The sequence below is a fragment of the Mesocricetus auratus genome, unplaced genomic scaffold (genome assembly GCF_017639785.1).
Source record: "Mesocricetus auratus isolate SY011 unplaced genomic scaffold, BCM_Maur_2.0 Super-Scaffold_100007, whole genome shotgun sequence".
In the NCBI taxonomy this organism is placed as follows: Eukaryota; Metazoa; Chordata; class Mammalia; order Rodentia; family Cricetidae; genus Mesocricetus; species Mesocricetus auratus.
In genome coordinates, this window is record NW_024429191.1 from 37811467 (window position 1) to 37823779 (window position 12313).

Sequence of the window (12313 nt, forward strand, 5' to 3'; positions counted from 1 at the left end):
AATGGTTTTACAAATTTCTTTCTAATATGAATAAGCTTCCTTCCCTTCCTTTCTCCCTTTCTTGCCTTTATTTATTCTCTCCTTCAGTTTTAAATATATTTAATTAATTATTTGATTTGCCTAATTACTCTGACTAGGACTTCTAGTACTACATATTAAGGAGAAGAGGGAAAACATTGAAATAGTCATATCTGTATATTTCCTGGTATTACAAAAATGAACATGAAGAACAGAGAAGTAATCCCAGTTTTTATTTGTTCCATGTTTTGGAAATAACCATCCAAGCATGCCAATGAGTCCATGTGCATAGGATTGTGAGGTTGTCAGTCCCTGGATGTTCAAAGCAAGACTTTCAGCAGAAGCAGAACAATGGGAACTGATGAAATTAATTTGAGGGTAGGGCTCCCATTGTTTGAAACTGGTGAGACGCATGAGGTTTTGATTTGTATGCCATTGAGGACATTCTGTTGCAGATTGCAGGTGTTTTCAGTTGCGCAGCCCTTCCCATACAGCGTTAAAGGAGATCCTGCTGCTAAAAGAAAGATCCAGGAGTTAGTATTCTCATTCTCCTCTCATTTCTCCCCATTTTCGCTGTGCGGAAAACACCTTCTAAGGCAAACCCTCCCCAACTCATTCCAGCTACTGACAGAGTGGTCTTCTGTAAGACCCACTCATGTCAGAACAGGATTGGTCTGTGGGGTCAATAGGATACAGGTAGATAAGAGGGATGGGATAAGACTCTGGAGAGGGGTTGATAGCGTTAAGAGACAAGAAAGGACAGGGTACAGGTGAAGGACACAAGAGTCAGGGCAGTATAATACAGCGTATTGCTTTTTCGAGTTTTGATTCTGTCCTGTCTTTGTTGTTGTTGTTTTGTTTGTTTGCTTGCTTGGTGTGTGTGTGTGTGTGTGTGTGTGTGTGTGTGTGTGTGTGTGCATATGATAGCTAAGTGCATACAGCTATAGTTGATCGTGAAAATATAAAAGTCAATCTAAGCCCTCACAGCTTCGGGATGATGACTCTAACTGTATAGATGAAGTTCATAGAGATGTTAATCTTTGGATCTGGCTAATCTCACTAAATGATGTTTTTTATTTGTAAATTTTTTACAATTAAAGTTTTAATTTAAATGATTAAAAAATAGAACAGAAATGGCATGTCACTTCTGAGATTAGACTGTTAAAGTCTACAGCTTCCTTTATCAGTTGGTGCCTCTTGGTCTCATCATTAGCTTGGAGGGAAGTCAGCTGGTATGTCAAGAGGCCACTGCATGAAGAGGAATTGGCACCACCAAAATTATGAGTAAACTAGAAAGCAGATCCTTCATCTGAAGGACCACAGCCACAAGGCTGACAACTGATACAGTCTCAGGAAACACCCTAAGCATTTGAAGGACCTCAGGCTTTTGACAACTCACACAGCCCAAGAAGACACTTGGAGCCAGAACCAGAGACAGTGTTGGGTTGAGATTCTAGAGAGACCTGCAGAAACTGGGATGTAGTGGCTGTTTGCTATTTTCAGCTGCTAAGCTCTGGATGTACAGAAGTAAACAGTGGTGCACTGTAGCTTTGAAGAGTACCAATTGTTTTCTTAAATGATAAGAAGCAAAAAAGAAGGGTATGTACATAAAAATGTTATAGGAAATACTCATACCTGTGCTGGAGGTGCCGGTAAACTCAATGCACTTTGTCTCTTTGCCTGTGCACTTTAGGGTGGTAACTGAGGAGCATGACTGGGTTTTCTCACTGTAGCAGGCAGTGCATACAACACCATTGGGTGAGGAAGATGAAGACACTGAATGGAGAGAGAAAAGTTTTCATCTCGGGGAACAGGCAGAAGAGATAACCAAGAACACAGCTATCCACTACTCATCTGATATAGTATTTTCCTCATGAGCCTACCAGAAAGCATTGCAGCCAAGATAAGGGGAAAGATACTGGCGTGTGAATGCACTGAAGGATCTCACAGAAACCCAGTGCTGTCCTTAGAGTCCGTCAGGTACTCTGTTCTCTGCCCAGAAGGAAAAGCCCTACATAATGGGAGAAGAGAGACTCTCTTTTCTAAACAGATGCTGTTCATAGGGTGAGAAATGAGCCAGCTGTGGTCACACATTTATGTACTCTCTGCTGCTCCAACTTTGGAGGCTGAGGCAGGCGGTTTACTCAATCCCAGTAATACAAGCCTGGATACATGCAAGACTCCATCTCAACAATACAAAAATCTGAGATGAGGAATAATATAGGTGAGAAAAGACTCTAGACTGGAGGAGCAGAGAGCAAAGCATTTAAACCTGCAGATGCAATATCCTCCTTAGAGAATAGGCCCAGGACCAATCACTGCTGCCCAGCTGTCACTCAGTCTGTGTATGCAAGTATGTACGCACATACCCAAGAGAGTGGCTTGCATCCAACCCAGACCCTTATAAATGAAAGCTTCAAACAGGGAAAGCAAGTGTCAGGCTGCAGCCCATCAGCAGAGAGATGGACCCACGGAAAGGCAGAGGAGCCCTCAGCAGGTGCCGGGGCGCAAACATGAGCTGTACTCACCTGTTATGTCATCTTTGTTGCACTGCTCAGATGTGCAGCAACGGTTTTCAAAGATAAATCTCCGTTGATCACCCAGCGTTGCTGAGAATGACTCATCATTGCATGTGTTTGATTCTCCAACACACCCTTTGTTCTTAAAAATGCGGTCTGTAAACGTAGCTGCAGAAAATTGAACCACCAAGTAAATTTTCCTCCTGAGCTCATGGTAAAGAGCTTGTCCCTTCATACCCCCTGCCTTGAGAACAGCACTTCTCCAAGAGTCCCTCTGCAATGGTCTGTTTCAGAGAATGAACCAACACAGGGACCATTTGTTACAAAGGGAGTGACTGGTGTAGAGTACTTGCTTGGCATGAATTATACCAGAGTTTGATCCTTGACGCTGGAAAAGTAAGAGTGGAGTCACATCCCAATGGTCCTCATCATGTACAATCCAGGTTCTACAACAAGCACATGCTCCATCTACACCACCTCCCAGAACCCCAGGCTCCCACCAGTCTCATCCTGGAAAGGAAGCAAGGATAAACTGGAGGACTGTCAGGGTGTGAGGGTTGGCTTACATGGTGTATCAAATTGCTGCATTTGATTGAAGCAGCCTTTAGAGGCTGTGCAAGAACTTGTACTGCCAGGACATGATGCATCTTCACATTGTTGTACTGTACACAGGTAACTGTCTGCCAGGAGGAAATGTACGTCATTTAAAAGGTAACCCCAGAGCCCTGTAGTTGATGCTTCCTAGCAGTCAAGCTATGAGGGTAGACAGACCACTGGAGTCTCATGTGGTTGGTTACCACCCCACAAGGCTCTTGACTGCTTACCTCCCCCTCCCATCTTTAGGAGAAAGGAATGCCTTGTTTACTCTTACCCACAGAGCAGACAGCCAGGATGGTAAAGACAAAGACTGTGAGGAGACTCTTCAGGCTGCCAGACCAGGCCATGGTGACTTCTGTGAACGCGAAATGAGATGCAAGTGATGGCAATGGGGCATAACTATGGGGCTCAGACCTGTAATCCAGCAACTCACACACCAGACTGTGTTGTTGCCCATGTATTCATTCACTCACTCTTTCTGAGAGCCAAACTTTATGCTGGCTTTATGCTAGATGTGGTCATTTGGAAGGATACAAAACAGGAAAAGATACCATAGCCTTTATCAAGTCGTGGAGATAGCGGGGTCTTCCTTTCCAGGGAAGGAATTTCACCCAGGAGAGATTCTTCTTGCATGGGTCTGGAGGGCACTAGATGTCCTTCCACATTTGAAATGGCTGAATCAAGAAGCCACTCCTCTGGAGAGCAGCTCTCTATGTGCTAGAAAGTTCTGGGCCATGGTGCTCAAGAGCAATCTGCCCCTCAGCTAAGGATTCACCACTTCCAAAGTCACCTTCCCCCTAATAGCTGGCTATCATCACCAGGTATCACAGCCCACACTGGAAATGCTCACCAAGAAGTAGTCCTGCTCTTCTGAAAGGTCTGCCTTGAGATGGAGATGAAGGCCAGTGATCTCACCATAGAGAGCAAGAAAGGAATGCTTTCTCTGCCTTCACTGTCACTGACTCTTATAACCCAGAGGGCTATAAGTCACTGGCAATTAAGTCACTGCAGATAGTGTTTTGGCGTGAAGCCAAGTGCACTGAACTTCCTGATCTAGAGAAAGAAAGTGATACTGTGAGAGTTGTTCTTCTTGAACTTCCAGTTGATAGGGCATGTGAGAGGGGGGTGGTTATAATGCCTCTGTGCTGGAGGGGAGCGATAGAAAAGTTTGGAGCACTCAAAAGTTAAAGGGATAGGAGGCTGACCCACAGCATGTAACAACCATCCTCTTCCTCTCCTCGGGGCAAACTCCTAGTGTTCCCTCTTCCAATCCTTCATTTCTTCTTAGAGTCAGACCCTGGGATTCATTTACTTCTCTGCCCAGAGGGAACTGGGTGTGTTTATTTATCATTTCACTTTCCCCATCTATTTTTATGTCAGCCTCTTGTTAGGGCATAGCTCACTAGCCTTCTTATTTACAATGGAAAGAGAAAAGTTAAGCTAGAGAGATCAATCTTCCTCTAGCCTCTTCTAATCATCCAGACTTTGGGTACATTCTCTTGAAATCCTGGAGCCAAGGACAGAGGAACCACCAACCCTTCACCTCCAGAAACCAATATGCAAAGTTTTGAAGAAGGTGCTAGTTACAGGAAAAGAATGGGGATTCTATATGCCTCAGAGGCTGGAGTGTGGCAGGAATGAAGCAAGGATACCTGACAGTCACAGAGATGAAGGGGTGAGCAAGGACACCCTGAGGATCACAGAGATTAGCAGAGACTTGCCTGGAATTTCTACACAGGCCTGAAATGATGGGGCATGTGTTCTTAGTGTTCAAAGTAAGTTGACAAAAATATTTCAGGAGACACAAAAGCATGAGCTGGGAGAGACTTGCCACAGGTATGCTGAGGGAAGATATCATGAGTCCCTAGTTCCTGGTTAGAGACTGAACCATTGCTCAAGATTATGGGATAACAGCCAAGACATGCTCTACATTCTCCCCCAAAATATAACTAAGGGTTAGTCTGAATCTTGTCTTCCTAAGAAGGAATCCAGTGTCCATGCCTTGTGTCATTTCATAACGTGCCCCTAGTCCCACACACTTTCACCTTTTCACGCTGGTCCTCACACCCTCTCCCAGGGCCAAAGTCATAGCTGAAGATTGTAGTTTATGATTCCTTATTGATTCCAATGAATAGACCTTTTTGTGTAACTAGGACTTGACTGTGGGTTCCCAATTAGCTGAGGAGAATGGAGATAAGGATGGTTACGGCATATAGGCTATGAGCCAAGAGGCTAGACTTCCAAGTTGTGGCCATGTTTGAGTTCCATGCTGGCCTGGACACTGCAGACCCCCGGCAGACAGACAGGGATGGAAGATGTGGAAGTAGCTAGCTTCTGGCTTTTTCCTTCCCTTCCTGTCTGGGCTTTTCTCTCACCATCAGGGCCCCTTCCAGCTGACTGGTCCAAGGCTGGTCCTGAACTGAGCTTCTTTCAGTCTTCTCTCTTTGCTTAAGCCGATCAGCTCAAAATTAGGAGAAAGAGACCCGTCCCAGGCCACTCAAAGCACTTAAAATCACCAAGCCTCACGTGGGGGTGTGGGTCCATGGACTTTGTCCCCTCTCTGCTGTCTTTCTCTCCGTGGGACTGCCGCGTGCACTTCTTCACTTTTAATAAAACTTGACACTTGTTGCTGCTTACTGTGTCTGAGACTCCTCCCACCTTGTAATTCTTTACTTGAAGGAGAAAACAACCTGGATGAAGACACCTAGACGGTGACTGTGACAGTATCATCACCCAGTCTATTTTAGCAGGAGTCCTACTGAACTGGCAACCCAGAACTTCCCTTAAGCACTGGAGTGCCCGCTGCCCTTCGCTCTAAGTTTATGCTTGGCCGTGCTGGACTTAGAACTCAGTGAATCTCTTTTAGCTACAGCAAGACACAACCTAACGCCCACCTTTTCCTAGTAGACAGTGGGCCCCGAGGGATGGAGTGGGGAAGAAAGAAGAGAGCAGAGTGTTGGTGATCCAGCGCAGTCACAGTTAGCTGCAAAGACAGTAGAGTACTCCATCCAGGGTCCTCACCCGACCCTGTCCTCTGGCTTCAGTAGGAGTCAAGCTCCTATCCCCCAGGGAACATTTCCAGGCCAGGGAGTAAGAAAAAAAAACCGCAGGCATAAAGGTGTGGTTTCTGACAACATCAAGTGCAGGCAGGTGGAGGGAGTCAGTGATGACAGCGTCACATTAGTGTAAATATCCCCACCTAGTAACCCGCCATCCAAATGGTCGCTATGTACTGCTAAGTCAGAGGGAGTCTCGAGCTGAGGGCTCTGTGACCTCCCTATCTTCCCACTTTCCTTCCTTCTTGGTGACATTTTTTATCTGGTGTCTTGAAGAGGCACTGGCCACAGCAGGCAAACTTAGGAGATGCACCCCTGGGCCCTGCCTGATCACCTTTATGTCTGGCTATCATTGGTTGCACACAAGGGAAGGGAGGGGCTCTGGAAGGTTCCTTTGACCTTGGGAACGTACCCTTCGGTGCCCCATGGTATTAGACATAATGGTACTCTGTACCTGGGAGGCCATGGCTGCTATCAAGTCAGATGAAATGAGGACTTGGCCCCGAGATGGAGCCTCCTTAATCCTCTGCTTCACTTTTCCCTTCATTTGCTAACTTCTGCTCTCTTGTCAACTTTGTTGATGGTCCCCCACTCCTTTGGTGAGGATAGACTCCAGAGAAGCATTATGGGAAGAAGAGAGGACCTAGAAGTATGGAGCAACAGGCCCTTCCAGGTCCTCAGCATGAACGTCCAAGCTGACTGGGGACTTGTGTGATAAGACACCAGGAGGATTGGAGCCCCCAAGGTGGCCTCTCCATGTTAGTTTGGCCTTGCCCTTTCTGGGATCACCTGGGATGCCTTGGGGGCATAGAGGTTTGTTCCTAGAAGCTCTGCATCTGCTCCTGGCTGATGGGAAGAAAGCCTGAGTGAGAGTCTTGCTGACACTCCCTGCATATAGTTTTTAGGGTTCAGAAGAACACTTGGCTCCCCAGCACGAGGATCTCTTGACTCAGATAATCTGGGTTTATATCCTAGTTCTGTTGTGTGACCTTCATACGATGACTCAGGTTCTCTGTGTCTCAGTTTCTTCAAAAGCTTGGGGTCTGTCATGGGTGGTTGTGAGGCTCACACAAGCTATAGGTGAAACACAGCCAACAGCGCTTGACTTGCTGAAGTTCTCAGAGTGCTGGCTGTCCTAATTAAGATAATTTATTTAGCACCTACTGTGTGCCTTCCCTGTTAAGCAACAATGAATGGAAACATGCCTTCTTTTTTATCTCATATTTTTGTTTTGTTTTTATTTAAATTAGAAACATGAATGCTTCACATGTCAATCCCAGCTCCCTCTCCCACCCCTCCTCCCTTGTCCTTCCACCAGCCTCCCAGCCCCCCACCCAATCCCCACATCATTCCCCAGGGAGGGTGAGGCCCTCCTTGGGGGATCTCCAAAGTCTGTCATTTCATCCAGGGCAGGACCTAGGCCCTTCCCCATGTGTCCAGGCTGAGAGAGCATCCCTCTATTTGGAATGGGCTCCCAAAGATCATTCATAATCCATGGTAAACACTGATCTACTACCCAAGGCCCCAGTGATTTCTATGACCTCCTCACTGAGACTACATTCATGGAGTCTGGATCAGTCCCCTGTTGGCCTCTCAGCCATCAGTCTGGGATATAAGAGCTCCCCCTTATCCGGTCAGCTCTCTGTGGGTTTCACTATCATGGTCTTGACCCCTTTGCTCATCACTCCTCCATCTCTGTCACTAGGTTCCAGGAGTTCAGTTTAGTGTTTAGCTGTGGGTGTCTATCTCTGCTTCCATCAGTCACTGGATGAAGGTTCTAGGATGACATATATGGTAGTCATCAACCTTATTTTCAAGGAGGGGCATTTAATGTAGTCTCTCCACTATTGCTTAGTTTGCCAGTTGGTGTTATCCTTGTAGATCTCTGGATATCTCATTAGTGTCAGCTCTCTCCTCAAACCTATAATGACTCAATCTATTATGGTATCTCTCATCCTGCTCTCCTCTATTCTTACCTCAATCAACCTTCCCGGTTCCCCATACCTTCTTCTCCCCTCCTCTTATCCCCCTCTCTTTTTCCTAGGAAACATGCCTTCTTTTTGAAGAACAGAAGTGAGAGGGCAGGGACGGGAAACTGAGTAGGTGGTCTTCTGCTGAACAATAATACCAGGAGGCATGAGGAAAGGTCACCCCCGGCAGGCAGACAGACTCAGGAACAGGGGAGGGAGCCCAGGCGCCCCTGCCACTGCCCATCATTGACTAAGCTCACAATTAAGGTGGACCCTACTGCACCAGCTGGTCGATACAAGCCCTTGGAGGTTGGGTGGGGAACCTGGAATGTTCCAGGGGAAAGGCTGCCAGAAAGTACAGAGAAAGCTGAGACACAGGGCCCCTGGACTCACCCCCCTCCCAAGGGCAGAGTGAGATCTAGGGGAGCACTCCAAAGTTCAGGGGACACAGCACAGTCCTTCCTAAGAAGGAAATCATGTTCACCACTGCCAAGAAGCCCATGGGCCCTGCATAGTGAGGGCAGTCACATACCAAGATAAGCAAAAGGAAAGGGAGGGTGGCCTTCACCATCACAAGTGGAGGAGGTGGCCTCTGTACCTGGGCATGAGGTGGGTGGGTACACTGTATGAGGTGGTGAGTACACTGTGGGAGGCAGTCATGGGGGCAGATCCAGAGCAGGCCAAGTGGGAGTCCTGGGGTAAAAGCCACCTGCAAGAACCACCTGTCAGTCTGTCTTCCAGACCCCTTCATATCAGCACTGACGCGGACAAGGGACACTTATCTACAGATTCCTGCCGAACCACCCTTTATTCTCAGAAACTGAAAGGCAAGCAAGGCAGGGAGCAATTACACTCTAGCAGGTGTTAGTTTTACTCACCAACAGCAAGTCTTCTGTAAAAACTTGAGTTCAAGGATGAACACAAGCCATCCCTATGTATACAATGCTTTCAGCCATAAAGACCAATGAAGTAATGCTGTCTGTAGGAAGACGATACAAGCAGAGATCGCCATAATCAGCAAAGTAAGTCCATATCAGACAGGCCTCACCTTTCCTCTCATTTACTGGTCCTAATCTTTATAGGTACATTGAATGGTATATGTACAAATGACAGGAAAAGAGAACTGAAAACTGTGAGGAGTGGCAGGGCGGTGACAGGGGAGAAAGTGAGAGTGGGAGGTAATACTCATAGTACATGCTTGTGTGACAAATGCCTTAAGAAAGCCTATAAAATAAATAAAATCATAAAGCATTGGCTCAAGCTTTTTGATCACTTGCGCAGATGGACAGTCATTTATCATATTCATAATGTGGTTTGCAGAAAGTCTTTTCTGGTTAAAGTCTCTCTAATAGACACATCACAAATCCTACTGGCTCTCCGTTCTATCTGGTGCCTGGAGGAGCCTCTCCTGTGCACTCAGTTTTCTCCTTGAGAAATACAAAGGATCACAAGAGACAGATTTCTGCATGTACATGTGTGCACGTGTACACACACACACAAACGTGCATACACACACACACACATGCACACATGCATGTCCACATGCACATATCATAGGCTATCTTCTTTCTAAGCTAGAGAGAAAAATATCTAACAGACTCCTGATTTATTATTTCATCAGCCAGCACATCCAAACCATTCAAACTGATTTTGTTTAAGTCTTTATTTAAAAAAAGAGTCTTAATTTATATTTAAGAACAGGGAGCCCAAAAGGAAGAAACTTCGTGCCATGTCATGATCTCGCTGAGATTTCTGAGAAGATCCCTTCTTGTTGAGAATGTTCCTCATAAATACACCTCAGACATTGGCTCCCTCCACCTCTTCCATAATTGCAGTGCAAATTTTTTGCAGGTGTATTTTTGACAGTTCCAGTAACAGTTGTTATGAAATTGTCACATATTTTCTGTATCCACTTGTTGTGTTGTCCATGGTCAGTACAAAATGTGCCTTGATGGGGGGCTGGATTTTTATTTAAGAGTCTGCCTGGGTTGATATTTATAGGAGTAAGTGGAAATTTTATCAAAATCAGGATGCTTTCCAAAGATCTCAACAGAAATTGCTGTAGAGGATTGTTTTCTCGTGTGAGGCCAGAAGGGTAACAAACGACAGAGTAACTGCAAGAGACATGAAGTTATGTGGGCAGGAAATGCCCATTAGAGATAGTGACACATATAGGTCTTTAAGAACTCTATGAGGCAAGGAAACACTAGAAACTTTTCTTTTGACACGTGGTCTCACTGAGTAGCCCTGGCTGACCTGGAACTCACCATGTAGGCCAGGCTCTGATACGTAGTAATCGTGCATCTCATGGGGAAGGTTGTGAGGGCTGGGTGTATTTAAGCCAGTAATGACCAGTTGAGGGCCATGGTTCCTATCTCCTTAAGCATCTTCACTCATCTTCTTTGGACCTTTCACTCTCCTCTGTTCTGTTTGCTTGCCTGCTTGCTTTTTAATGTGTACATGGATATTTTGCCTGTATGTATGTCTATGCACCACACATGCACCTGGGACCCTCAGAGGCCATAGAGGACACTGGGTCCTGAGGAACTGGAGTTCAGCTGGTTGTTAGCCACCACACGTGTGCTGAGAATCAAACCCCAGTCCTCTGGGAGAGCAACAAGTGCTATTAACTACTAAGCCCTATCTCCAGCCTCTCGAATTTATCCTTAATATACTGTTCAATCTACTAAGAATTTTGGACAATATGGACAGTCTAAAAGACTGTAAAAGTCTACAAAGACAGTCTGAATAGTTGTGAAATCAAATAAATTGCTAAATATCTCTCTGCCTAAAATTGAAAAATTCAACATTTTTTTCCGATTAAGAGATGGAAAGTGATGGTCAGTTAATAAAGGGGATGAGTGTCTGAGTTTGATCTCCAGAATCACATAAAAAAGCTGGTTGGAAGGTGTGAGCCTGAAATCTCAGCACTGGGAAAGCACACACAGGGGGATCTCTGAGGATTACTGACGAGGCAGTCTAGATGACTTGATGAATTCCAGACTTGTGAGATAGCAGCTATTGAGGGATATCTGCAGGAGAGGGGGGTGATGGATGACCACAAGGAAACAGCATATCCCTACACAGCAGGATAGCTACATACAATGAACTCACAATGCTGTGACACCTTTCACAAGACCTGTGCAAGCCTAAACAAGGCAGAATCCCAGTATGGAAAAGGGAGGTGGGTATGAAGTTCTACCTCTAGCTGAGGAGCTACTGGCGATTGTTAGCAGCTGGGAGGGGAGGGGCCAGTTTTCTCTGAAAGAGTAGTCATTGAAGAGTCAACCACTCACCAGTGGAAGGTCATAAATCCAAGAATGTTTGGACAGCACAGATTGGCTTCAGTGTGGGTGGTTGGACACAGTATTGGGTGGGGAAGGAAGGAGTGGATCTGGATCTGGGAAGAGCTGGAGGACAGAAGATGAATATGCTCAAAATGCATTGTACCAAATCCTTGAATAACTAACTAAATATAAAAGATGAAAGAATAAAGGAAGAGAACAAGTAAATGGAGCCTGAGAAATGACATTTGGGATTTCCTTCTGGCCTTCACATACATGCACACACAATTGTACATGCATACAAATGCACACACACACTTAAGTACATGAGTAAAATACTGTAACTTCAGATATGATAATTTTGGAAGTGTCCTGCCTATATTAAATACATCAATTGACCTGTATTAGATACACCAATAGAGCTGTTTCAGTAACAAATACAAAACTACAAGTAGTCATCCACAGCAGAGAAATCTGAATTTCTGTCATGCGTAGAGTATGTAAACAGTATTGCTCATCTGCTGAGGTTACATTTCTCAGAGCAGAGCTAAGCCTTGTGGAACCTGGATGAAAATGCATGTCAACATAGACCCACAGACACGTCTAGCATGCATACAGATTTTATATGAAGAAACAAAAAGCAGGAAAATGAGAGATTCTACATGACTTAAAACTGTCTTTAGTAACTTCAAAGTTGTTTTCCTCTTTTAGGATTTAAGGCTGAGGATTTTCATAATTTATATTATTATTTTTTCTTTAACCACAGAAAGAGTTGACCCCCACTCTCAGGTTGACATCTTCATAGGAGTGGTCAGAATTTAAGGCCAGCCTGGGTTATGTAGTAAGTTCCAGGCCTTGAAATACAACAT

The 12313-nt window shown here is 45.3% G+C and overlaps 1 protein-coding gene across 2 annotated transcripts; it reads right to left on the bottom strand.

Moving 5' to 3' along the window:
• Window positions 1-228: 228 nt before the first annotated feature.
• LOC101834614 (protein RoBo-1) lies at window positions 229-4122 on the bottom strand. 2 transcript variants are annotated; one of them, XM_040748714.1, is made up of 6 exons: window positions 3985-4122; window positions 3409-3489; window positions 3104-3217; window positions 2547-2705; window positions 1654-1794; window positions 229-529 (listed from the first exon to the last, which is right to left on the bottom strand). In XM_040748714.1, exons 2-6 carry the CDS (start codon window positions 3479-3481, stop codon window positions 339-341), a joined length of 678 nt encoding a protein of 225 aa, XP_040604648.1. In that variant the 5' UTR covers window positions 3482-3489; window positions 3985-4122; the 3' UTR covers window positions 229-338. The 2 variants fall into 2 exon arrangements, with proteins under 2 accessions (XP_040604648.1, XP_040604647.1); XM_040748713.1 differs by having other exon boundaries at window positions 229-532.
• Between the last annotated feature and the right edge of the window lie 8191 nt (window positions 4123-12313).

Bases quoted from the DNA above. Each gene is read 5' to 3' on its own strand.
- LOC101834614 (XM_040748713.1), bottom strand. From the start codon at position 3,481: ATGGCCTGGTCTGGCAGCCTGAAGAGTCTCCTCACAGTCTTTGTCTTT. The intron at 3,218-3,408 runs GTAAGAGTAAAC...TCCTCCTGGCAG, and splicing joins CCTGGCTGTCTGCTCTGTGG to ACAGTTACCTGTGTACAGTA. The intron at 2,706-3,103 runs GTAAGCCAACCC...AATTTTCTGCAG, and splicing joins GCAGCAATTTGATACACCAT to CTACGTTTACAGACCGCATT.